Source organism: Carlito syrichta, unplaced genomic scaffold (genome assembly GCF_000164805.1).
Source record: "Carlito syrichta isolate Samal-C Ts95f unplaced genomic scaffold, Tarsius_syrichta-2.0.1 Scaffold302945, whole genome shotgun sequence".
Taxonomy (NCBI): domain Eukaryota; kingdom Metazoa; phylum Chordata; class Mammalia; order Primates; family Tarsiidae; genus Carlito; species Carlito syrichta.
Window position 1 is genome coordinate 552,155 of NW_007247041.1, and position 26,907 is coordinate 579,061.

The 26,907-nt window shown below is 37.5% G+C and overlaps 1 protein-coding gene across 2 annotated transcripts in view; it reads left to right on the plus strand.

The window, feature by feature from the left end:
- The window catches only part of RNF13 (ring finger protein 13), a 140,988-nt gene extending 117,184 nt beyond the window's left edge, over positions 1-23,804 (plus strand). For both annotated transcript variants that reach the window (XM_008057308.1, XM_008057307.2), the window contains 2 exons: positions 22,037-22,117; positions 22,413-23,804. In XM_008057308.1, the coding sequence (XP_008055499.1) occupies positions 22,037-22,117; positions 22,413-22,777 (446 nt within the window). In that variant the 3' untranslated portion in view covers positions 22,778-23,804. The remainder of the gene's footprint in view (positions 1-22,036; positions 22,118-22,412) is intronic.
- Positions 23,805-26,907: the final 3,103 nt, after the last annotated feature.

Genomic DNA, 26,907 nt, shown 5'->3' on the forward strand with positions numbered 1-26,907 from the left:
CAGAGATTTTGGTAAGATGTATCTTCATTTTCATTTGTTTCCAGGTATCTTTTAATCTCTGTTTTGATTTCATCATTGACCCAGGAGTTGTTTGGCATCATGCTTTTCAGTGTCCATCTCTTTGTGGGTTTTGGGGGGACCTTGTTGGTGTTAATGTTTATTTTTATTCCACTGTGTTCCGAGAAGGTGCATGGTAAAATTTTGGTCCTTTTAAATTTGCTTATGCTTGATTTATGACCAAGTACGTGGTCGATCTTAGAGTATGTTCCATGTGGTGATGAGTGGAATGTGTATTCTGAGGTCTTTGGATGGAGGGTTCTGTAGGTATCAATTAAGTCCATTTGATCAAGACTCACATTGAGTTTTTGGATCTCATTGCTGATTTTTTGTCCTGATGATCTGTCTAGGGTTGTGAGTGGGGTATTGAAGTCCCCTGCTATGATGGTATTGGAGTCGATATCTTTTTTTAGTTTACCTAGGAGCTGCTTTATGAAAGTTGGTGCTCCTATGTTGGGTGCATATATGTTTAGGATGGATATTTCTTGTTAATTGATTGAACCTTTTATCATTATGCAGTGGCCTTCTGTATCTCTTTAAATTTTTGATAGCTTAAAGGATATTTTGTCTGAGATTAAGATCGTGACTCCTCCTTTCTTTTGTGTTCCATTCGCCTGAAAATTTGTTTCCCATCCTCTTACTTTGAGTCTGTGAGTGTCCTTTCTAGTGAGATGAGTCTCTTGAAGGCAATAGATTGTTGCCTGGTGATATTTTATCCATTTTGCCATTCTATGTCTTTTCAGTGGTGCATTTAGTCCATTCACATTCAAACTAATGATTGAAATGTGAGAGTTGATCCCTATCATAATGTTCTTATAGGGTTGTTGTTCTTCCTTTTTGTGTGTTGTCTTTCTTTTGGTTTTAGAGTTGGATCATGTGTGTGTTTAATCTTTTACCTGTAGTCTTGTGAAGAACGTTATTCTTTTTTCCTTTTCTTCTGTGTTCAATACTCTCTTAAGTGTTTCTTGTAGAGATGGTCTGGTGGCAGTGTACGTTCTTAGGGATTGGATATCTGGAAAAGATTTCAATTCTCCCTCACTGATGAAGCTTAGCTTGGCTGGGTAGGTTATTCTCGGTTGAAATTGTTTATCTGTTAGAACTGTGAAGATAGGGCTCCAAGCTCTCTTAGCCTGGAGGGTTTCTGTAGATAAATCTGCTGCTATTCTAATTGGTCTTCCCTGGTAGGTAGTCTGACCTTTTACTCTTGCTGCCCTTAGGATTTTTTCTTTTATACCTACTTTGTTTAGGTGAATTATTATGTGTCTGGGAGTTGGTCTTCTCATTTGTTGTCTTGCAGGGGTTTTCTGAATCTCTTGTGTTTGAATTTTTTCATCACTGATGACATGAGGGAAATTTTCTTGAATGATTTCATGAAATGTTTGTTCCAGTGTGGACTTTGTTTCTCTGTCTGCCCCAGGAAGGCCAATTACTCTTAGGTTCAGTCTCTTGAAGTTATCATTCATCTCTTGAAGGTTTTTTTCTGTCTTTTTGAGCTTTGTTTCTATGTTTTTGACAGTTTGGGTTAGTTCTGTGTTTTGGTCTTCGAGCTCTAAGATTCTTTCTTCTGCTTGGCTAATTCTGCTTTCCATGCTTATTAGTTTGTTATTTATTTCCATCACAGTATTCTTTACTGCTGTTATTTCTGACATCAGCTCCTTCCTATTTTCCTCTTGTCTTCCTCAATTTTTTTAATTCGCTCTATTAATGTCTTGATGTCTGGGTTTGTTGCATGTGACCAGTCATTCTGGGGCCTCTTCATTGTTTGTGTTCCGGAGTCTGTTTTCTTAGTGTCTGACCTCCCAGGGGTCTCTGTGAGACCTATATTCTCTTGGTTTTTCTTCATTTATGCGGTTTTTTCCCTCCCTACTTTTTCCTTCCCTCCACATCACTGTCTTCTTTAATTTTGTTATTCAGGGGGTAGAGGTGTTGCTTTTACTTCTGTTTGTTCAATCTCCTATTCTTCTTATGTGTGCCCTTTTACTTTGTTCAGTTCTGGAGTTGAACTGTAGGTTGGGGGTGGTCCTTTTTGCAGTTTTGAGATTTACTTAAGGGGGGAGCTGTGATTCAAAATCTATCTGCAGGTCCTGGTATCCACCGACAGGTGTATGGATAATCCGAAACCCACTTCTCACTGCCTTGGAATCTGTCCGTGCACTGGGGCTGTAGGTTTACTCCCTGAAATAAAATGAGGTTAGCAGAGGGAAGAGAATGGAGTAGACAGTGGGGAGAAGAGAGGGGTGGAGAGAGGAGTAAGAGGGAAAACAGACGAGTGTACCAACAAATGGAGAGAGAGACCTAAAGTGAAACAGATAAAAACAATAGACCACAGCTACAGACTAACCAACTCCCATACAAAAAAAAAACTAAAACATACAATGATGCTAACATACAAGCTAACCAACCACCTTATTGGTGTGCTGTTCCTCTATACAAAGATATGGTTTACAGAGAGGAGAAAAGAGAAGAAAAAGAAGAGAGAAAAAAAAGGAACAAAACAGTAGGAATAGAATCAAGTCATTAAACTAACAGAATTAATCGAGCATACTCTGAAACTTTTCATTTAAGTCCAGTGTCCTTTTAGCTCTGATTTCTAGCTGTCTTCTCAAGCTGGTAAATTTGTTCACAGTTAGGGACAGTTGCCCCTGGCCTGCTGTGAAGGACAGTTCAGATCACCTTCAGTTCACCACTCAAATCTGGCCTGTGTCTGTTTTTCAAGCTTGTTTGTCCTGTTTCGGTGTTGTTACCTTGAATCGCCAGCAGGTGGTGCTATCTCGCAGCCCCAGAGGGGGTGGAGCTGCAGGAGCCCAGCAGAGGCCGGAGATGGGAGCCTGCCTCAGGGCACAAGGGAGGAGACCCACGGTCGGCAGGACGTCACAGTGGCAGCAGAGGTGGCAGCGATCCCAGCAGATCTTGCCTGCAGGGGCTTCAAGGACTGAAGTCGTGGATCGCCTCAGGCATGGGTGGAGCCATGTGCTATGGCTGCCACGGAGGCCGTGGCAGCGCCTGCAGCTGCTGTGTCTGCGGCTGCAGTGGTTGTCCAGACTGCCGCGAAGCCCCAGCGGTGGCGACGGCCGAGCTCCGCGTGAAGAGCAGGCTGCCGATGATGGGATCCACAGCCCTCCGGGAGAGAGCCAGAGACCCTCTGTGTTCTCCTTTGCAGAGGGTCTCATAGACCAGACTGCCCCATCACCATCTTGCTGGAAGTCTGTTTGTTGTTTCAATGATCTCTGCTCTAATCTTTTTTATTTTCTTCCTTGTGCTAGCTTTGAATTTAGTTTGTTCTTTGTTATTTATTACTTTATTTTTATTTTTACTTAATTAATTATTTTTTAGTTGGAGTCTCACTCCATCGCCCAGGCTGGAGTGCAGTGGCATGCTCACAGCCACCCCAGCGTCAACCAGCTGGGCTCCAGTGATCCTTCCACCTCAGCCTTCCAAGGAGCCAGTGCTACAGGTGTGTCGTACTACACATGACTAATTTTGTTTTTATTATAGAGACGAGGTCTCGCCAAGTTTCCCAGGCGCGTCTGAACCCGCAGGCTAAGGCAATCCACTTGCTTCAGCCTCCTAAAGTGCTGGGATTATAGGCTGAGCCACTGAGCCACCTGGTCATTTATCACTTTAGGTGTAAGATTAGGTAGTTGATTTGAGGTTTTTCTTCCTTTTTTTTTTTCAGTTGGAGTCTCTGTTACCCAGGCTGGAGGGCAGTGGCATGCTCCTGGCCACTTTAGCTTTGACCTGCTAGATCCAGGCGATCATTCCACCTCAGCCTTCCAAGTAGCTGGAAGTACAGGCATGTGCCACCACGCTCTGCAGATTTTTTTGATTTTTATTGTAGAGATGAGGTCTCACCAAGTTGCCCAGGCTGCTCTCAAACCCGTGGGCTCAGACAATCCTCCCACTTCAGCCTCCCAAAGTGCTGAGATTATAGACTTTACTCTTTAATAAGATTTTCTCTTAATACTGCTTTTGTTGCATTCCATAAGTTTTGGTATGTTGGGTTTTTTTTTTAATTTGTCTCTAGATGTTTTCTAAATTCCCTCGTGTTTTTTTCTTTGATATATTGGTTGTTTTAGACTGTAGTGCTTAATTTCCACATATTTGTGGATTTTCCTGTTTTTCTTTTGATACATAGTTTCAGTGAACTGTGGTTGAGAATATACTTGTATGATTTCAGTCTTCTTAAATTTGTTAAGACTTGTTTTGTGTACTAACATATGGTCTGTCTTGGAGAATATTACATGTGCACTTGAGAAGACTGTGTATTCCACTTTTGTTTGGTGGAGTGTTTTGTATATGTTTGTTAGTTCAGTTGATCTGAAGTGTTGTATAAGTCATCTGTTTCTTCTTCTGTTTGATCTTCGTCTGGTTGTTTTATTCTTACTGCAAGTGGGGTATTGAAGTCTCCTGCTGTTATTGTGTTGCTTCTTTCAGTGTTTGCTTTATATAAGTGTGTGCTCTGATGTTAGATGCATCTGCAAGGAGGGATCCCCCCAAAAAACCAGAATTTATTTATTATGTATTTATTCTTACATATTTAAACTTCAGTCACCTTCAAAGTACTCTCTGTGATGAAATACACCTATCAAGACACTTCTTCCACTGCTCAAAACAGTTTTTGAATTTGTCAGTCTTAATGCCTTTTAGTGCTTCTGCCGTTTTTTGTTTTTACCTCTTACACATTAGCAAAATATTTCCCTTTGAGGACTTTTTTTCATCGGGGAAAACAAAAAAGTACCAGGGGCGAGATCAGGTGAATAGGGAGGATGGGGCATGAGGGTCATGCAATTTTGGTCAAAAACTGCTGAACACACAGTGTAGTGTGGGCAGGTGTGCTCATAAATCACCCATTAAGAAATGTGCAGACATGTTGAAAGAATCCCCAAAAAGCAATTCAATGAAGCTGAACACAGCCTCTCACAACACTAGCTAGTACAAAGATGCTGATACGTTCCTGGAACATTTACCTAGTGGGGGTAGCATGTACTACAAGGGGCCCACTCTCAGAAAGATGTGCTCCAGGTTGTTTTTTGGGGGAGAGGGTCCCCCTGTTGTATATTTCTCATTGCTGTATCTCTTTGATGAATTGACCATTTGTCATTATATAATTTCCTCCTTTGTCTCTTATGATAGTTTTTTCCTTCAAGTTTATTTTTGATATAAATATGGCTACTCCTCCTCTCTCCAGTTTCCCATTTGCATGGAATATCTTTTTCCATCCTTTCACTTTTAGCCTATATGTATTTTAGATATAAAGTGAGTTTTTAAAAGACAGTTTAATTCATTTAAAGTTAATTATTAATAGGAAAGGACTTAATATTTTGTGAATTGTTTTCTGTCTTGCAGCTTTTTTTCTCTCTTTTGCTGTGTTTATTTCATTTTTGTTGGTTTTTTCTAGTGACATGTTTTGATCCATTCCCTTCTAATTTCCCTTTGTGTATATTCTATGGATATTTTCTTTGTAGTTACCCTTGCAGTTACATAAAACATCTTAAAGTTATTACAGTCTATTTTAAACTGACAAATTAACTTTAATCACAAAAAACTTTCCTTCTGTACGTCTCTGTTGGCCTCCCATTTTATGTTATTGATGAATCACATTGCTTGTTTATACATTGTTTATTATTTAACATAAGTTGGTAATTACTTTTTATGTTGATAAAAAATTCTATAGCAGATTTATAAGTGACTTACCTATATTACAGTACTGAACAATTCTATATTTGTCTTTACCAGGGTTTAAATTTTTATATGGTTTGTGTTCCTGTTTATCATCTTTTCACTTCAACTGGTAGGATTCTCTTTGGACGTTTCTTATAGGGCTAATTTAGTGGTGATGAACTCCCTCATCTTTTATCTGGGAAACTCTTAATTTCTTGTTTTTGAAGGACAGTTTTGCCAGATATAGTAATTTTGATTTGCAGCATTTCTCTTTCAGTACTTTGACAACATCATTCCACCTCCTAGTCTTCAGAGTTTCTGCTGATAAATCTGCTACTAATCTAACATGAGCTCTCTTGTATGAGTTGCTTTTCTTTTGTTGCTTTCAAGATTATTTCTTTATCTATTACTTGACAGTTTAATTATGATGTGTTTCAGTGTAAGTCTCTTTAGATTTATTCTGGTGGAGATGCTTGAATTTGTATATTCATTTCTCTTCTTAGATTCAAGAAATTTCCAACCATCATTTCTTCAAATAGATTATCTGCCCATTTTTTCTCTTTCTGAGATTTTCATAAAGCATGTTTTCCTGTTTGACTGTATCCCATAAGTCCCTCAGATTCTCTTCCATTCTCCTTCATTCTTTTATCTTCTTGATCCTCTGCCTCAGCAATTTCAAAAGTACTATCTTCAGATTCACTGATTGTTCTTCCTGGTCAAGTCTGCTGTTGAGTCCCTCCAGTGAATTTTTCAATTCAGTTATTGTATTCTTCAGTTCCAGAATTTGATTCTTCTTCATGGTTTCTATCTTTGTTGATATTCTCACTTTACTGATGCATCATTTTCCTGACTTCACTTAATTGTCTGTGTTCTCTTTTAATTCACTGAGCATCCTTATGACAGTAATTTTTAATTATCTGGCAGGGCATATATCTGTGCTCCTTTGGGTGGTTTCTAGAGGTTTAATTGTTTCTTTAATGTGTTACAATTCCCTATTTCTTTGTATATCTTGTATTTTTTGTTGTTGGGATTTTGAAGTTGAAGTTGACATCTAAAGAGTCAGCTTTTCTCTCTTCTCCTTTTCTTTTTCCTGCTTGGAGTTCTCTGAACTTCCTGGATCTGTGGTTTGGTGTCTGAAATTAATTATGGGACATTCTCAGTCATTATTCACATATTGCTTCTGTTCTTTTCTCTTTTAATTTTCCTGATATTCTCATTATGCATATGCTACACTTTTGTAAGTTGTTCTACATTCTTGGATATTCTGTTGCATTTTTTCAGTCTTTTTTCTCTTTTTCAGCTTTGGACGTTTCTATTAACTTATCCACAACCTTAGAGATACTTTCTTCAGCTGTGTCCAGTTAAACCAGTCAATGGCATTCTTCATTTCTGTTAGTTCTTTTGATCCTTTGCATTTGTTTTTAATTCTTTCTTAGAATGGCCACCTTTCTGCTTATGTTATCCATCTGTTCTTGCATGTTGCCTAATGTTTCCACTGGAGCTCTTAGAATATTGACTATAGTTGTTTTAAATTCCTGATCTGGTAATCCCAACATTCCTACTATATCTGAGTCTGTTTCCGATGCTTTCTCTCTCTTCAAGTTGTGTGTTTTGCCTTTTATATGCTTTGTAATCTATAACTGGAAGCTGGACATGATATACTAGGTAAAAAGAATTGCAGCAAATAGGATGTTAGTGTGTGTCAGTAAGGTGTAGTGGGAGGATAAGCAGGCTAGAATTTTATGATTATGAGCTGGTGTCCTAGGCTCTGAACTTCATAAGTGCCTCTCAGTTTTTTCCCAATCTTAGGTGGGACCAGATGGCAGGTAGGGGTGAAGTTGGATATTTTTTTTTCCACATAGAAAGTTAGAGCTGCTGCAGTTGGATATTTTTTCCCTTTCTCCAGGTCATTTATACTCTAAAATCCAGTAGGTTATGATCTGGTAATATTGTTTTTCTTGATGGGAGTTCTTGTTCAGAACATAATGCTTCTCCACCAAACCCCCAAAACCTGAGGGAAATTTTCCTGGTAGAGCTCCAAGAGGGAAAATTCACAAAAGTGTTAGGTCCCCCCTTGGAGTTTTTAAACTCTCAGACTTATCCACACTGAGACTCTGGCAATTTGTCAGATAGTCTAGGCTTTGCTATCAGTATTGGTTCCCTGGTGGTTTCTACTCAGGGTTTCTGCTCTGGCAGGTTGTGATTCTCTGTATCTGCCTGTCTCTCCAATGTGGGGAGCAGTGGTTTGCCCTATGACTTCACTACTCTGATGGATCTAAGAAAAGCTGTTGATTTTTCAATTTGTTTAGCCTTTTACTTGTTATGACTAAGTGGTGACTTCTGAGCTCCTTGCATGCTGGACCAAAAATGTCCCCCCTTCCCAAGTATTAATTCTCCAGCTTGTCCACACTGACCTGCAGCAGTTCATCAGTGAGTTTGTTTTTCTACTCTGGTTGTTTCCTGCAGCGTTTTCTGCTCCTGGGCCTCTGCTCCAGTACGTTGTGATTCTCTATCTGCCAGTCTCTGTCTGTCTAGTTTTGGGGGCCTCGTTTCTGATAGATATAAGAAGAGTTGTTTTCTAGTTTGTTTAGCCTTTTTCTTATCACGAAGACAGGAGTGATGACTTACAAGCTCCTTATATGCCAGACTAGAAACCACAGTTCCTCTCCCCACTTTCTTTTGCACTTTCTTACCTTCTGGTGTGACAAGATGTTCATCTTAGATCTTTTTCTGCTCCAGCCTTAGAAATTAGCATTTGTCCAAGGAGACTTGGTTCTTTTTAGTGGGAATAGCATTAGAAACTAAAGTCTGGGTGCTAGCTTTTGTTACTGATGCTAGGATATATCTGCTTGAGGCTCTTTGTGCAGGTAGGGCTAGGAAATATATGCATTATATAGATGTAACGTAACATGTAGGCATTCATACATATACACATTATACGTGCGTATACATGTTCTTAAAATAACCATACTGTGCTGTAGATGCACTGTTCTACCTAGATGGTGGAAATGCAATAGTTAATATAAAAGAAGGAACTATAAAGGACTAGGAACTAAGAAGGAACTATCCTAGTTCTTTTTCTTTCTTTCTTTTTTGAGTAGGAGGTCTCACTCTGTTACCCAGGCTAAAGTACAGTGGCATATGCATGGCCACTGTAGCCTCGACCTGCTGGGCTCAGATGATCCTTCCACCTTAGCCTTCCAAGTAGCTGGAACCACAAGTGTGAGCCACCACACCCAGCTCCATATTTCAGGTTTTGTATAAAATGTATTACAAGATATCACCCCTGGGTTTCTGTAAAAATTGAATGAATAGATACTATAGAACACATTTTGATTTAATGGATAATTTTGTGAATTCCTAATATATAAATGAGGTAGACCTCACATTTTTTTAGTATTATTAGTCTGTATCTTGGAGACATTTTTCTTTTTGCACAGGTTGTATTTAATTAATCAGGATCTCACTCTGTTATCCAGGTTGGAGTGCACTAACACAATCCCAGCACACCACAGCCGTGACTTCCTAGGCTCAGGCAATCCTCCTTTCCAAACCTCCCAGCTGGGACCATAGGCACATTCCACCATGCTTGGCTAATTTTTTAAATTTTTTACAGAGATGAGGTCTTGCTATGTTGCCTAGGCTGGTCTCAGACTCCTGGGCTCAAGCAATCCTCCTCCCTCGCCTCTGAAAGTGCTAAAATTACAGGTGTGAGCCACTGTGCCCAGCCTTTATTACTTTTAATTTCTATAAAACATTCATACTTAGCATGGCACATGGTAGGAACTCAAAAACTTGTTTAATTGCCCCAAGCAAGTAAGTTACAGACCTGTTTTAGATTTAAAGACACAAGTCATCAGCCAAGGTAGTGTTTGGACACTACTTGGATCCTGGTTTGAACACATCATCTATAAAAAAATATTTTTGAGGCAGTTTGGGACATTTGCATATGCTTTTGGTACTGGATGACATAAGAAAGTTATTACAGATTTGTGAGGTATGGTAATAGTATGTGATTATGTTTTTTTTTTAAGTCCTTGTTTTTCAAAGATACATATTAAAATATCTATTGGCAAAATGATGTCTCAGTATTTGCTTTAAGTTACTTTAGGGAAAAACAGTGGAGGAAGAGTGATCTAATGAGAACAGTAGGGTTTTGAATAAGCTGGTAATGGTACATTATAGTTTTGTGTATGTTTGAAAAATTTTCTGATTTTTAAAAAAAAGAATAAATAAGGAAAGCAACCACTCACCAATTCTCACTGTATCTGTGTCCAGCCAGAAATCCAGTGGAATTCTGTGAGGAATGTCAGTTGTATTACCTCTTCTTCCTACAGGAATCATTCCATGTTAGGAATTGCAGGGAGCTCCAAAGCTCCACTGGAACCACAAGTCATTTACTTTCCTACAGCTAGTCCCTATGTTATCTTCTACCATAGTAAAGCTTCAGCAATTATCACACTTTGTGTCAGTGATACATTAAAGGGGTGAAGAGGTATGTGAGTAGTTTTAGGAACCCCATACCAATGAAGAAGCTAGCAGTTGATTTTTTTTAGAAAATCAGCAGTTCACAGAGCATGGTATAGGGGAAGGAAGGCAGAATTTGGAACCATAAGAGCTGGTTCTGCTACTGAACAAATCACTTAACCTCTCTGATAATACTTGCTTTAAGTATCTCACCAAGTTGTGGGAAGAAAATAATACAAAACCATGACTTTCAAATACAAATTGTTATTATGGAACCAAAACTAGGCCGATCTAGTACCATACTAGCCACAGAATCCCACAGGCTGGGTTAGAGCTTAACGTCTAAAGAAAAATAAATCTGAAATTGTTGTATAATAGGGTCACCATTGTGTCCTACAGGATGGTTATTCCTTTCAGTTATTTAGAATTGATTTTATCTAAATGTAAAATCAACTTGTTTAACAAATCAACATCATATGGAAAATGTTTTCATATATATTGCTTCAGTTGGTGTCTTTATCTATGATCTATTTTATATTTTATTTAAAGATGTTTCCCCCCAAATGGTATTAATTAGTAAATTTTTATAGGCTGATCATTTTCTGTGACTTAGTAATTTAGCTAATGTTTATTAAATGGCTCCATGTTGGTCACACCCTGAAAAAAATCAATGAAGCATTTTTATAAAGTTAGGTTATCGTTTGTGTCCTTAAAAAAGTCATGTTATAGTCCACAGGTTCTCAACCTTTTCCTACTACTGCTTCCATAGAATTTACACGTGAGCTTACTGCTATCAGTCACTTATCTCCTGTATGCCATGGTTCTCAAGCCTGGGTAGTTGTGGGCGGGTGGTTGCTATGGAGCTCTGATGTGGTTAATCATCAATATTTTCAGTCCTTCTCTTCCTCTGGAGAAATATCCTTTGCCACTGTTTATTTTTTGGCTGACTACTTACTTGTAATAATAGCAAACATTTGAGAGCTTTTTGTATGCTAGGCACAGGTCTAGGGATTTTATGAGGGAGAACACACAAAAAAACGGAATTAGTTTTTGGAGGGCGGTCCCCTTGTAGTACAGGCTCCCCTGCTAGGTAAGTGTTCTAGGGACCCATTGGCATCAGTGTACCACCTAGCATTTGACTTTAGTTAGTTTTTTTTTTTTTATGGCAAACAAGTAACTGGTTCTTCCACCATGACAGTGTACCTGCCCACACCGCACTGAGTGTTCAGCAGTTTTGGACTAAAAACAGCATGACCCATTGCTCCATCCTCCCTATTCACCCTGTCTTGCCCCGAGTGACATTTTTTTTTCTCAGATGAGAAAAAGTCCTCAAAGGGAAACATTTTACCCATGTGGAAGACAAGAAACAAAAAATGGCAGAAACACTCAAGGGCATCAGAATTGATGAGTTCAAAAATTTGTTTTTAGCAGTGGAAAGTGTCTTGACAGGTGTATTACATTAAATGGAGAGTACTTTGAAGGGGTCTGAAGTTAAAAATGTAAGAATAAATATACAATTTTTTATAAATTCTGGGTTTTTTGGGGGGTGCCCTCCCTCGTATATCAGATTGTTTTCTTGTTAGCCCCTTCCCTTCCTGGAGATCTGTTTCCTCATGACTTCTGAAATTTCATCTCTTGCCCGGACCTTTCTCCTAAGTGTTAGTCCCATATATCCAGTTAACTAATGGACATTTCTGCCTGGATAACCTATACACGCTTCTAATTTAGTATGTCCAAAACTTTTTCCTTCTGTGCTGAATCAACATACATTTGAGCAGTCACCCTGCTTGGTGTCAGGAATAGAGCTCACTGTCCATAATTATATTCAGCAAAAGAACCTGCATGGTTTATTCTGAGAATCATTTATATGTAAGAATAAAGTCAACTTTATACTTTAGCGTGGCACAAAGACCATATAGGCTGACCCTGCTTACACCCTAGCCTCATCCTGTTATTCTCGTCCTTGCATCTTATGTTCTTGCCTGGTGAGCTACTTTCCGTGTCACCTGCATACCTTGTGCAGTCCCTTTGGCTTTTAATTTCTTCCCCTGCTTTGCTTACCTGAAAGTCCCAGTTCTTCCATTAAGCTCTGCTTTAGGAAAGTTTGGTACCTAGCAGACACTTAATCTATACTTGCCAAATAAATAAGTCAATGTATGTTTGTTGCTAAAATGGACACCTCAGAAACTTACAAAGAAGAAAATGTGACCTTGCTTCTTATGGAATTTCCTTGATGAATGTATAATTTCATGGAAAGTACAATTTTCCATCACAGTACTGTATTTCATATACGAGGGGGGACCCAAAAAACCTAACATTTATTTATAAAAAATTACATATTTATTCATACAAGTTTGAACTTCAGTCACTTTCAAAGTACTCTCCATTTGATGCAATACACCTACTGAGATGATTTTCCACTGCTCAAAACAATTCTTGAACTTGCAGTTCTTGAACAGCCTTTGAGTGCTGTTTTTTGTTTCACCTCCTCCACATTGGCAAAACATTTCCCTTTGAGGGCTTTTTTCATCTGGGGAAACAAAAATGTCACCTGGTGAGATCGGGTGAATAGGGAGACTGGGACATGGGGGTCATGCCATTTTTGGTCAAAAACTGCTTAACACTCAGTGTGCTCATAAATTTTTCATTATGAAATGGGCAAATGCATTGAAAGAATCAAAAAATAAAATTCATTGAAGCCAAACACAGCCTCTCACAGCAACACTAGCTGGTAAACTGATGCCAGTGGTTCCTAGAACACTTAACTTAGCAGAGGAAGCCTGTACTACAAGGGGCCCACCCTCCAAAAGATAATTGTCTTTGGGGTTTTTTTGGTGCCCCCTCATATTACAGTGTGTGGTCCAGTGAGGAAGAACAAATCTTTACTTCATCTTTGCAGAGGTAATATATGCTTCACTGTAGTCTAAATAAGCTATATATATTGTTCAGGGTATAATTAGCCTTTGTTAGTAGTTACATAACATTTCAGGATAAAATGTACTCACAAAATACTAGCCAGTTCTTTTTTATAGTTAGCTTACCCATTTTTGGTTTTAAAAAAACTTGTAGAGCTAATTTGCTTGTATAGTTAATTTGTTCCCATTCCCTCTCTTACTCATTTTTCATAGTTTCATTTTACTGATGTCAAATTAAACACTTAAAAGTTAGGAAATAGCCCATCACTTTTGATTATGTACATCATCTTTGGTTCACTCCTCTCTTTTATTACCTATGTCTAGTCAACAAATCCCAGAGACTTGGTGAATGTACCTGAGGGTACACAGCCGAGTAACGGTAAGTGACAGGGCTGCAATTCAACTTCCTGTCTCCAGACACTCTCCTTATAAATACTGTCCTAACCCTGCCTTCCCTCTTTGGTCACTACCACCTCAAAATAAAATACCTTGTTTACATTGATCCCCTTCCCCTTCTCTTGTTCTTTTTTCCACTTCCATCCCTACTTACACTTGCCTCCTTCTTGACTCAATATATCTAAGGGAAAACATTTTCGAGACAAACTGATTTGTTAAAAGTTCAAGTCTGCTAGCAGCCTATGATAATTCTCATTTTATCCTATCTACATTTAAAAGGTAAGTTACCATCTATAGTTCTGCCTTGGCTCATATTCCTGTTAGGATCACAATATTTTAACTGTTTGAATACACCATTTATAAGGAAATTTTATGTATGATTTTTTTATAGTTACCTTTGCTACACTGAGAGTTGTAACAAATATTAGACTAATCTAGTCAACAGGCAGAAGTCATCTAAAAGCAACTCTGCTTTGTGCAAAAGTAATATAAGCCCAATGCCCCAAGTTCACCCGAGGCTGAGCAAGTTTTTAATTTAATGTCCTTTATATGAAGGAAAAGAAAAAATACATTTTAGATTTTAACATGCTAGTATTTTAGGACATACATAAATCTGAGTTTGCCAAAGTTGGCTCTGGACGCCTATTATACGCTCTGATTTCCTAGTGGCCTGAAAATGAGTAATGAATAAGGAATAATGAAACTTTCTGTACTTAGCACAAGGAAATGCTTTTTAAGAACTTTGGGCCTCACACAATATTTGCCATTTTCAAATCCCGTTAACTTTGGCTTTTCTCTTCAGTATAACAAATCTTTGAATGTATTTGTTCCTTTATTCAGAAAGACCATGGGTACAGTTGTAGTTTATCGGCATAGGTAATGCAACCAGGTTAAAACCAGTAAACAGTAATATAGAATGTTTAAAAAATATTATAGGGAAAGGTTAGGTTAAAAAAAAAAAAAAAAAGCTAGATTACCCAAATTGAAATTTGGCCAAAGCTGTATCATTGCCTAGACTTTTTTTTTCCCCCAGTCAGGGGCTTGTTTATATGAATTTATTTATAGCCTCTGAGATAATCATTTTTATACTTCATTAATGAAATACTTCACTAACACATTTCTCCCCAAAAGTTGCTACTACAATGTGTTTTTTTCCTCACTGGAATCATCTGTTTCTTTTAGCACAAGCATACTCAATTCTTCATCAGAATATCTAAGAAATGTTTGACCATTACTTAAAGTTGCAGAATATCTGCTATTTTGTAGCATCCTAGAAAGACTTATAAAAATATGAAACCATGGGAGCTAGGAATAAGAACAGTCTCCATTCCTTCTCCATGTGAAAGAGCTAAAGAAAAAAGTTTTCTGGCAGATGAGTTGGAAACATTTTCATTTAAGCGAATAGTTGGCTGCTTCAGAGTATTTCTTAACACTATGAATCAAGGGGGACTTTTTATATGTGACCAGAAATTCTGAGTCCATATCCTAGGAGGCAATACAGCATAACAGTTAAGACTGTGTGTAGACTTAGAAGCCCAAAAGACCTGGGCTGGAATTCTGGATCTCCCATTTATTGGCTGTGTGACCTTGTGCAAGTTCCTTAACCTCTCCATACACTCATATTCACGTATAAATGTGACTGACAGTACCTACTTCATAAGGTGTAGGGGTGGGATTTAAAATATATGGAAAATGATTCCAGCAGTGCCTGGCACATAGCAAGAGCGCAACAAATGGTAACAGTTATTATCATAAAAGCAAAACAACTCAAATAAAAATCAAATAAAATATCAGCACTATCAACATTCAGTCATTAAACGTTACTTTAGATTTAAAAAGTAAAGGCCGGACACGGTGGTTCAAGCCTGTAATCCCAGCACTTTGGGAGGCCGAGGCGAGAGGATTGCCTGAGCCTGAGGGTTCGAGACCAGCCTGGGCGATATGGCAAGACCTCGTCTCTATAATAAACAAAAAAATTAGCCAGGCGTGGCAGCGCGTGCCTGTAGCTCCAGCTACTTGGAAGGCTGAGGCCAAAGGATCACTGGAGCCCAGCAGGTCGAGGCTGGGGTGGCCGGGAGCGGCCGCTGCACTCCAGTCTGGGCGACGGAGTCAGACTACAGCTCAAAAAAAAAAAAAAGTAAAGAAGGTTACCAACATCATGAAGCAGTTAGAAATATGACACTTGAAGTTTCTTTTCAATAGCAGTAAGTTTGAACTAGTTGTATTTTTGTGTTAGAATTTTTTGGTTATCATGAGAATTTGGTGTCTGAAGTAAAAGAAAAAGGTGTATTTGTTATATGTGTTCTGGTGTACTCTAATAGTTTTGACAAAGTATACATAGAGGTTAGAAAGAAAAAAAATCCCATTTAGTTGTTGCAATTTTCTCATTGTTGCATCTAACTGAAAACATGGAGGAAAGTGTAGGACACTTGTGAGGATTCTCATCACTCCTGTCGTAGTCCCACAGGAACTATGGAAGTCTTCAAGAGAACTCTTGTAGGCCTAGAACATAGTGACAATGTTAGGAGACTCTGTAACCATTGTATTATCAACAAATTCCCATTCCTACCTCTCCCTGCTCCATCTACCTGCAAAAAAGATAAAAATAAAAATAAAAGAATAAAAGAAAGTTTTTAAATGATCATCTGCTTCATTGTTTTTTTTAATAAAAAGTATTTCTATTTTGAAAATTTTGTCAATTTACCAAAAAGAATTTGGATCTGGACATATCTGGCGTAGGCACTTTCTGTTTAATCAAATCCACAGAAACTTTAAGAACTAGAAACTTATAGCCCAACTCAAAGCTCTTTCATAACTATAATATCTGTAAAGTTGGTCAGCACTTCATATTTACCATACTTTGGGGACATGATAATCTTACATCTTCCTAACTCTCTTACTGGTCTTCACCTTTGAAGCTCTTTCAGAAACATTAATGCTGATTAACAGCTAGATTTAAGTATTGACTTATCCATTTCTGACACAAAGAAAATAGTAACAGCCTTTTTGATTTCTTGCTTCTCAAGCAGCTCCCATCCTTATAAATCCCTTCGTTACTCATCATTGTCCTCAGAAATAGCTCTTCAATCAAAATTGTGGCTTCCTGTTTTCTGCATCATTGCATCATTCAATTAATGTATTTCTCCAAGTCTAACCATAAGGGCTGGTTACCGCACAGTGTGTTTCCTAACAGATGGAAAATCCTTCTGTTTTCCCTTAACAGTCCCGCTACTAAGCACTTAAGGCAGTCTCTCTGGGAGCTGTCTCCCTTACCCATCAGTATGTTGAAGCAGCTAGATCCCTGAAATAAGAATGATAAAAAACGGATTTCATACCTAACATTTTAAGTTACTAGGCATTTTTTCCCTGACAACTTAATCACTGAGATTTTCCAAGATAACAAGTATAGAAAGAGAAAGCTCTTTATTTTTATTGGAAAAAACAGTATAGCATGTTATAGAATATTGCATTAAAAGGAAACAATATCTAATTTTTATAATTTTCTACTCCTTTAATCTAGCTGTTAAGAAATTTTTTTTAATAACTACAATTTTAACTGCTTTAAATCTAAACTTAAAAGTAAATATTAGTCCTTTGCTCAGAGCTTGAAAATAATCATGAAGAATTCTCAAATTTGGCTTTAAAAATATTTTATCCTATTGTCTTTTATTCAGATTTCTTGGTAACTAGTAGGGAAGAAAGAAGAACAGAAAATAAGGTTCATTTATTTTTATTTGCTTTTGTTTTCTTCACTGGTAGAAGTGGTGACTAAGTGGCAAACTCATGAACCCAACGAAGCAGCATCCCTGGGCAGATTATTTATAATGCGTATGTTAAGTCATTGTCTCTAGTGAAATCTATATGTATTTAGTCCTGAATGTTCAATCTCTTTTTTATCTTTGACTTTGAGGAAAGCTATGCTTGGTTTATTTGATGCCTGGGCCAGTTTGGTATAGCAGTGAACCATTCAGTTTTGCATCAGTGTATCTGTACTATGACTAGATTATTTCAAACTAGTTCAGTTTTGAGTCATCTCCAGAAATGGTGATTCCTCTATTTCTAATTTTATGTCCAAATGTTTTTGTTATAGCCTGGACAAATGCAGGCCCCCACCTAACTTACTTCATATTTCTTTAAAGACTGAAAGGCCAGCATGGCTGAAGCATGAGTGCAGGGTAGACTGTCATGAGAGGGGCGGCAGGCAGAGGTTGGGTCCTACACAGCTGCCGGCAGGCCGGAAGCAGGAGCTCAGCTGTTGTTCTTAGGGAGATGGGGAGCCACTTACATGGGAATGACATGATGTGATACACAGTTTTACAAGATCACTCTGGCAGCTAAAGAGAAATACTACATGGGGCAGGAATACAAGGGAGGCCAGAGAGGAGCCTCTGAGAGTAGTACAGACTCTTGAGGACTAGAGTAATTGAAGAAATGGGAGAAGGGGACAAATACGGGATATGTTTTGCAGATAAAAGTTTACAAGGCTGTATGACAGACTGAATTTAAATTCTGAAGGAAAGAGGCATCAAGATACGCCCCGGCCTGATCTTCAGTTCCTGCCACTGCAGTGGCTGCCTAGACCCTAAGGGTCAGCACTTTTGCTGTACCTGATGAGCCAAGGTTTGGGGCTTGCAATGTACAGGGAAAAAACAGGGAGGAACAGACTTCAAGGGGAGAATCAGAGTCCTCCCCACATATGTATGAGCAGGGGGACCCAAAGCAAACTGAAATTTATTTATAAAAAATTGGGTATTTATTCTTACACATTTAACCTTCAGTCGCCTTCCAAGTACTCTCCATTTGATGCAATACACCTATTGAGGCGCTTTTTCCACTCTCAAAACAGTTGTTGAATTTATCAATTTAGATGCCTTTTAGTGCTTCTGCTGTTTTTTTTGTTTCCCCTCTTCCACACCACCGAAACATTTACCTTTGAGGACTTTTTTCATCCAGGAAAACAAAAAGTCACTCAGGGAGAGGTCAGGTGAATAAGGAGGATGAGGCAAAGAGGTCATGCCGTTTTGGGTCCAAAACTGCTGAACGCTCATTACTGCGTGGGCACGTGTGCTCTTAAATCACCCATCATGAAATGGGCAAACATGCTGAAAGAATCTCAAAAAAAAAAAAAAAAAAAAATTCATGGCAGTAGCAGCCTCTCACAATAATGCTACCTGGAACACTGATGCCATTGGGTTCCTAGAACACTTCCCCTAATAGGGGAAGCCTGTACTTCAAGGGGTCTGCCCTCCATAAAGGTAATTCCAGGGTTTTTTTTATCCTCCTTGTAGTATGATGTTCCCAGATTGATGAGACTTTAAAAGTATCTTCATGAAGTTTTTCTGAAACCTCATTCAACAACCATGCTAAAAATATTCCAGACAGAAGCTGTTTTCTGTATTGTTTCACATAACAAACATGAATCTCACCCCTCCTCCAACTTCTGACATCTTATCCACTAGTGAATTAGCAAAGCTGTTAGCCTGGAGGGGTTTATATCAGGGTTTCTCAGTCTCAGCACTATTGACATTTTAGATGGGGGACTTCTGTGTGGGGGGCGGGGAGCTGTTCAAGTACATTACAGGATGTTTAGCAGCATCCTTGGAACACTAGATGCCTGATAAAACCAGAAATGTCTCCAGATGAGATGTCTTTTGGGGAGCAAAAGCATCCCCAGTTGAGACCACTGATTTATACTAAGTGACAGAACTTTCTAGCATGGTGTAAACAGTACACAAAACACTAAGCAATTGTTAAGCCCTTTTCTCTTACGCTATCAGAACCACTAGGTGACTTTGACTCTGCTAAAATTGTAAATAATAAAAATACATAAATGCCCTCAATGTATCTTTATTTTAGGTTAAACATAAATATAAATCCACTCAAAAATTTTTTCATGTTGGACTGCAGCCTTTTGAGTATGAATCCACTGACTGGATTTCTAAATTGTCATGGTACGTGGTGCATTTTCTACCATTTTTAGTTTCAGGTACTTAAAAATAGAACAAAAACTGGATTCTGCTTTCATTCTTGCTTGTTATTGATACATAAATTTGTCCAATCTTACAGTTTTCTTACTTGGACCCAGTTTATTCACATATTGGTTACAGACAAGGTATGGGGACCAACTCGTTTCTTAAAGTGTTTCTAATGCATTGAGCCTAGCTTTCAAATGAAACCAGAAGTCCTTTACACTTATAGTTCAAGGACTGCTGAATATTTAACTAAATCACATAATTACCCCACATACAGCAAGCAGGTCCAGTGACCATTGCTACTAGCTTATTAAGCACACGGTTCACCGGATGAGACAGAAGCACAGTGCGGGCTAGAGAACAGCCTCCTAGCCACAGTCCTAAAACCACGTGATAAGCCAGTGGGTCTAGTGGCTAGTTTTACCAGGTAGAAATTGGTTAAGAGGTACTATACTTGCGTTCTCTCTTTTAATCCTTACAACTACCCTAGACATAGTTGTGTATTTTTCTTTTGCCTTTGAGAAAACAGAAGCATAAAGGTCAATGTCTTACAGAAGGTCACATACCTAATAAATAAAAGGATGGGATGGTAAACCCCAGGCTGTGCTTTACCATTTCATCACAAGTCACAGTCTGGGAGTTAATTTTCTACAGAGTACCGGACTCCCTGGACTGCGATCACAAAATACACCCTTGAATCTTGACTTGTCATCTTATCTTCTAAGCAAGTGCTATGGCAATAAAATATGAGAAATTAATATAAATCTATTACTTGGAACAATTTAAAGGATTGATATGAAAGCTTAGTGACTCCAAAGCATCAGTGCCACATATTTAAAGATAACTCTGACAAATACTACCTATATTAGTTTCCTTATTTCAGTGATAACAAATCACAAACTTAGTGGCTTCAAACAACAAAAACATAGTGTTTGTAGGTTAGAAGTGTGACACAAGTCTAAGGTGTTGGCAGGGCTGGCGTCCTTTCTGAGGCTCTAGGGGAGAATTTGTGTCCTTGCCCTTTCCAGCTTCTAGAGGCCACCACACTCTGGCTTCCTGCTGCCATCCTCAGAGCCAGCAGTCACATTTCCCTCTGACACTGAATTTTCCTGTCTTCCTCTTCTTTTTTAGGACCCTTGTGATCACATTGGACCCACGTGGTTAATACAAGCTTATCTCCCTACCTTAATAAAATGAGCCTTAGAGCTTTAGCACAGCTTTGAGCCAGTCTGTTCATGTTCAACTATATCTGTTTATAGTAGGCATTTCACAAGGTAATGAGACTAAAAGGTTGATTTGTATGAGAAGTCAGGCATGATTGAATTGCTTAATATACTGGAACTGTCTGTCCTCAAAGTCCATGTAGATGGATGTGTAATAATTACAGGTAATCACATATGTACATGTATATTTGTTATAGAACGTATTTGATGGATAATGCTGTAGTAACCAAATTCAAGATACTGGACAAAAGTTAGTGATTTACTACAGCTTTCTATTTCCTCCTAAATGTGCTGTCTTAAATGACTAGAGGACATGGACATTAAAGGGATTGTTTCAAAAGCAGTCTCTTTTTTTGTGTGTCCTGTTCATCTAAGCTACATATTCAGACAGTGGCTTTATTTCTGATATGTCTCCCAAAGTTGTCACCCTCCAATGTGGGATAGGCAATTAATTTAACTGTCTTTTACTCCCTGAAAGTTTTGCAAGTTTTTATCTGACATAATCATTTAACAGAAAACACTTATTGGAAGCAGTCACAGTCATGTCCAAGCTATTAACTGAAAAAGGTGCTGTATTTAAAAGACTGCCAGTTCCTTGTAACTTCAGTGGAACTCCAAAGAGCTCTATATTAATAAACTTCTGTGATTACAAAAGATAAATTTCACAATGAGATAATTAAAATGGTGATATTACTAATAAACATCATTTATTGAACTCCTAAGTGCCTGGCCTTTTGCTCATATCATGTCTATTCATCCTTACAAACCTGCAAGGTAGATAGAAGTTTTTTACAGAGAAAGAACTAGATGGCCAACAGTTAAGCAATCTGCCAAATATCGCAGAACTGGTACATGTTGGAGATTTGAAGCCCAGTGTCTCATTTCAAATCTGGTTTTTTTCCCCCACTAATACATTAAAAACATTTGAGTATGTTCTAACATGTTTCCATTTTTATTTTAAAGATAACCCAGATACTTTGACACATTTAAATAATGAAATTTTGTTTCTTGGCATACAGTATTTCAAAAATAGTATTTTGAATAGTTATGTAAAATGCTAATGTGATTATGATTATTAAAATCTTTTGCAAAGACAAAGTAAACAAATTTGACATCATTTTAAGTTATCCATTTTAGGTAAAAGATTACTTATAATAAAACTTCAGGCCCTAGAACTTGAATAGCTAAGTAGATCCTTGGGTCTGATAGAAAATAAAAGGTGCATCATTAAGGTAAATCAGAAGGCATTTAAAATAACTGACTGAGGAAGACCTAAATCGAAACGCTTTTGAAAGGTTAAACCTACTTCTCCACATACTTTATTCACTATTATATTCTGTTACAGGAGATGAGTATGATGTATGTGCCATTTGTTTGGATGAATATGAAGACGGAGACAAGCTCAGAATCCTTCCCTGTTCCCATGGTATGAGTAATTACATACTGCTTTGAATTTACATGTAGACCAATTTATATTTAGGTTCAGTATCATAGGGGAAGAGACAGAAAATAGTTATTAGCACACCATAAGCCAGGCCCTGTACTAATTAGTGGTCTCAATTCAAGGATGGAGGTATATTTATGAAAATTTACAAGCTTTTCTTCTTCTGGACCTACATGCTGCAAACAGATCTGAATACTGAGTAAATATGGCACAGGATTTAACTATAAAATTGTCAATCACGGCATACTAACTGAAGACGTGTATTTTGCTCCAACAGCCTATCACTGCAAGTGTGTAGACCCTTGGTTAACTAAAACCAAAAAAACCTGTCCAGTCTGCAAGCAAAAAGTTGTTCCTTCTCAAGGCGATTCAGACTCTGACACAGACAGTAGTCAAGAAGAAAATGAGGTGTCAGAACATACCCCTTTACTTAGACCTTTAGCTTCTGTCAGTGCCCAGTCATTTGGGGCTTTGTCGGAATCCCGCTCACATCAGAACATGACAGAATCTTCAGACTACGAGGAAGATGACAATGAAGATACCGACAGCAGTGATGCAGAAAATGAAAGCAATGAACACAGTGTCGTGGTCCAACTACAGCCAAACAGTGAACGGGATTACAACATAGCAAACACTGTCTGACCTTCAGAGGGTGAGGGGTTTATTTCCCTTTAAATGTTTATTTAGGAATATACTGTAATTTGGGTTTTTTTGCTCCCTTCAGAGTTCTGTAGAAGTAACTTATTTTTAGTATTCTACAGTTTAATCAGATTACTGAAACAAGCTTTTTGATCTGGTGTTTATCTGCAGGAGTGTACTTTATTCACTAATAAGTAATAATAGACTGGTGCTGTAACTCAGGCATCAAATCAGCTCTTCTTCTGGAATGAAATATAGCCAAAACATGTTTAAAAAATCCTCAGTATAGCTTGCAATTAAGACCTAGATCACAGTATGTAAATGTTTGTTTTACACACAAGGTCAGTGCTGCAGCCACCCAGCATGAGCTAATAAGCCTACTTCCAACTCCACGAAGTTACCTAGAGTTATTGAGTTGAACTATATTCGTTCTGACACTTCCCCAAATTGCCATCATTAGTGAGAGACAACAAATTTAGCATTTTTTCTCCTTTTTCCTTCTTACTCACAAGTAGTCTTATCCTGATAGGAACGGTCTGTACTAGTGCAGATTTCAAACTTTTTTTTAAGGTTTTTAATATGATAGTGTTATGTATGGATTTGATTCAGCAGCTAAAGTAATGTCTCTGGACTTTACTTACTGAATTTTCAGTTTCAGTATTTTTAAGGTTTGTGTTTTTGTGATTAAAGCAAAAAGAAAACGCTGCATAAAAATACCAAACTTCAGCAACCGTTAATACTCAGATCATATACCTCTTAATAAGAGCATCGTATGCTAATTAGCCCAGCTAATCTATGTACAGAGGAAATTGTCCAAGTATTGGATTTGAAAATAAGTGCTTATGTTTAACAGAACTAATGATGTATTGAAACAATATATTACAAAAAACTAAATTATATTATATATCACTGTAACTATATAGAAAATGTAGACTAATGTATAATTAAAATGCTAAAAGTTTTTATATGGCCTTGTATGAGGGGAGTTTGAATGTTAATAAACATGTTTTCCACTTTAAGAACCAGTAAATATTTGTTCTACGATAGTATTACTTATGACATTCTCCTTATTTATATGTATCCTATGAAGGGATAATGACTGAGGTCAGATAAATACACATCCTCTTACGATTTTATACAAGGTAACTCACTGCGCACAAGCAATTAGGTAATCTTCCCAAAAGTTAATACTGCTGCCAAAATTATTCCAGAAATAAAATAGTATACATTATGATAACCTGTTATAAATTTTGGCACATCTTTGCAGTATAGACTTCTATGTAACTTGTCAAGAATAGACATATAAATATTATCATTACTGGCATGGGAAATTGTTAGTAAATGAAAGCATGTTATAGAATAAATACACTAGGTATATGAGCCGTAAAAAAGTAATGCATTTTAAAAGAAATTTAACAAGAGGGGATATTTTACTTTCTGAATAGCTTTTCTTTTAAAAAATTTTTATAATCAGAAAAAGAAACAGGTATTTCTACTTTGAAAAATAAAAGTTGAATTCAACATCAACTATCTGATACTACCTCTTTCCCCTTCCCCCTTTTTGATAAAAACAAAACAAAGGCCTGAGAAACAGGACATCAAAAGTTACCATGGGAGTTAAGCAGTTTGGAATCTGACATAATTGTATGGCCCTAACCTTTTTAAACCTGTTTGGTCATTTGGATAATTTCATTTAACCTAATGTAGGGTGCGAGGACAAAACATTTAGCTCAATGTCTGGCACATAAATACACAATAAGTAATAGCATTCAAAATAATCATTAAATAGTAAAATCTTACCTAAAACAGAGTATTTTAAAAGGAAAAAAATTAGAAGTCACAATAACATGTAACTATGCATTAGAGGTGTATTCTCTTAGTTCTTAATCCACAGTTTAGATCAAGGACCTAGTTCCTTTCAATTTAAGTTAGGAGTTTTTCTGAAGCAAAAAAAATTTTTTTTTTTACTTCAGATTGCTACTTTTAACTAAAAGAGACGGACAAATTTACAACTAAGTAAAAAAAATATGAAGTGTCTTATTTAAGAGCACTGGCTAGGACTATTAGTTCTCTAAATATTCACTTGAAATCTGTAGTTTCATGGTATGAAATTACCTATGTATATATGTATGTAGCTTTTTGACAGCAAATAAAATTAAAGTACAAATTCTATTTTCGAAAAGATTTAAAATTTTCTGATTATAAAAGTAACATTATTTAAAACACTGAAAATCGAAAAATCACCTGGAAACTTACCCCAGAAATAAATTATCTTAATATATTGCCTCCAGAAATACATATATGAAATACATGTATTTATACTGTATGCATTTACACTGTATGTAACACCTGTTTACATCCTATTAATATTCACTGGTGAGCATTTTCTCATGTCATTCTTCAATGACTGTTTTGTCCTATGGACATACAATCATTTATTAAGCCCATACTCCTTGAAGTTGAATCTTGTAGAAGTTTTACAAGTTTGGTTATCGTAAGTAATGCTGTGTGATTGACATTCTGGTAAATAAATTTGTGTAGCTTCATTTCCATATGCTTAATTTCAAGAACTAAGTACAAAGCAGAGTACACACGTTGCACTTCCCTATTTTCTACCGACATCGTGGGTAGAGAACCAGAGAATGACTAGTTTCATTATTTACAGTTTTAGTGATACAGTTACCCTCTACCATCTTCTACCCCACTCCCCATGCTCTCCCCGCCCCCCCATCTGCTTGTAGGCGCACTTAAGGGTTTTACAATTTTGGTCATTGCTTTCTGCAGTCACTCCAGTTCTTTACGACTAAAGTGTGAATGTCTATTACTGTAAAATTTCAAATCTTCACAATCTAACCACAATTTCTTTTGTCCTTAACAGAGATCTCAACAGGCCAAAAGCTGGTAACAGATGTAACAAAATTTAAAAATTTTTTATTTTAGAGTCAAGGAGTACAAGTGAGGATACTGCATGAAGGCTAGGTTTGGACTTCTAGCAAGTCCTCTCCCCTCCCAGCAGTGGAAATTGAATCCAATGGGTGGTTGTGTGATACGTTTTGTTTTCCAATTTCTAGGATATATCCAGCTACTAAAGTAGCCCAAAATCCTGTATCTTCCATACTTTTACATCCCTATATGTACAGTCATATTCAGCACGAATGCCTGCCAGACGACTTGTCAAAGAAAACAAAATTTTAGTTATGCAAAGTATATTTTAAATAAAGCAAGAGATTAATTCCTATCCCAAACTCATTGTTTCTCAAAGGGAAGTATACAGGCCACTTAAAGTGAATCAGACTGACCCAGTGACTGTTTCTAAATTTCCTGAGTTATGGAATCTCCACCTGCAGGGTGGAACCCCAGACTCCAAATCTACATCATAACCATCTACTGAGTTTTACTTTGACCCAGACTCTTGAGCACCCAGACTCTAAGCTTCTGCTTGGCAGTTGGTGGTAATAATGATTTATCTAAATAATCTTACATATTTAAATAAACTTCAATACATACATACCAGGGATCTATGACCCTCTGGGATTAAACCTCCCTATTATGTAGCCATGGTCAACATGTCACTCCAAAGCTAGAAAGCACAAAAACATCCTAATTCTCTTACACACTACCTAGGGAAGATCTTGTGGGAGGGGCCCAGCTGGCTGACTTAAGCCTGCCAACACAGCCTCCAAATCTTAAGTCGTAGGACATTTCAACACAGTAGCATCCACAACAGTGCAGAAACCCTTCTTGGTACTGTGGCCCCTACCTGCTTAGACTTCACTTCTAGTGAGTTGGTCACTAGATCTACTACTAGTGTTGAGTAGATTTCACATCTAGTGACCAGTAAGAAGAGAAAAATACTTATTTTCTAACAGGTAAGTCAGTTTTACTCACAAAAGTCTGCAGATGGACCTGAAATTACTAAAAGCCATGTGTAATAGATCAAAGCCCATTAAAAAGGGATTCCCAGGCACTTAATTTTATGTATAATGCCACTTGAGATGAAGCAGGCCACCAACTGAATTTTAGCTTAAAATGTTATGCTTACAGCAGACTCTGACCTATACTGTATATGCCCAGTGTGTCAAAAATCAACTAACAATAAACCAACAATTTACATAAACAACAGGAGTCTAGAG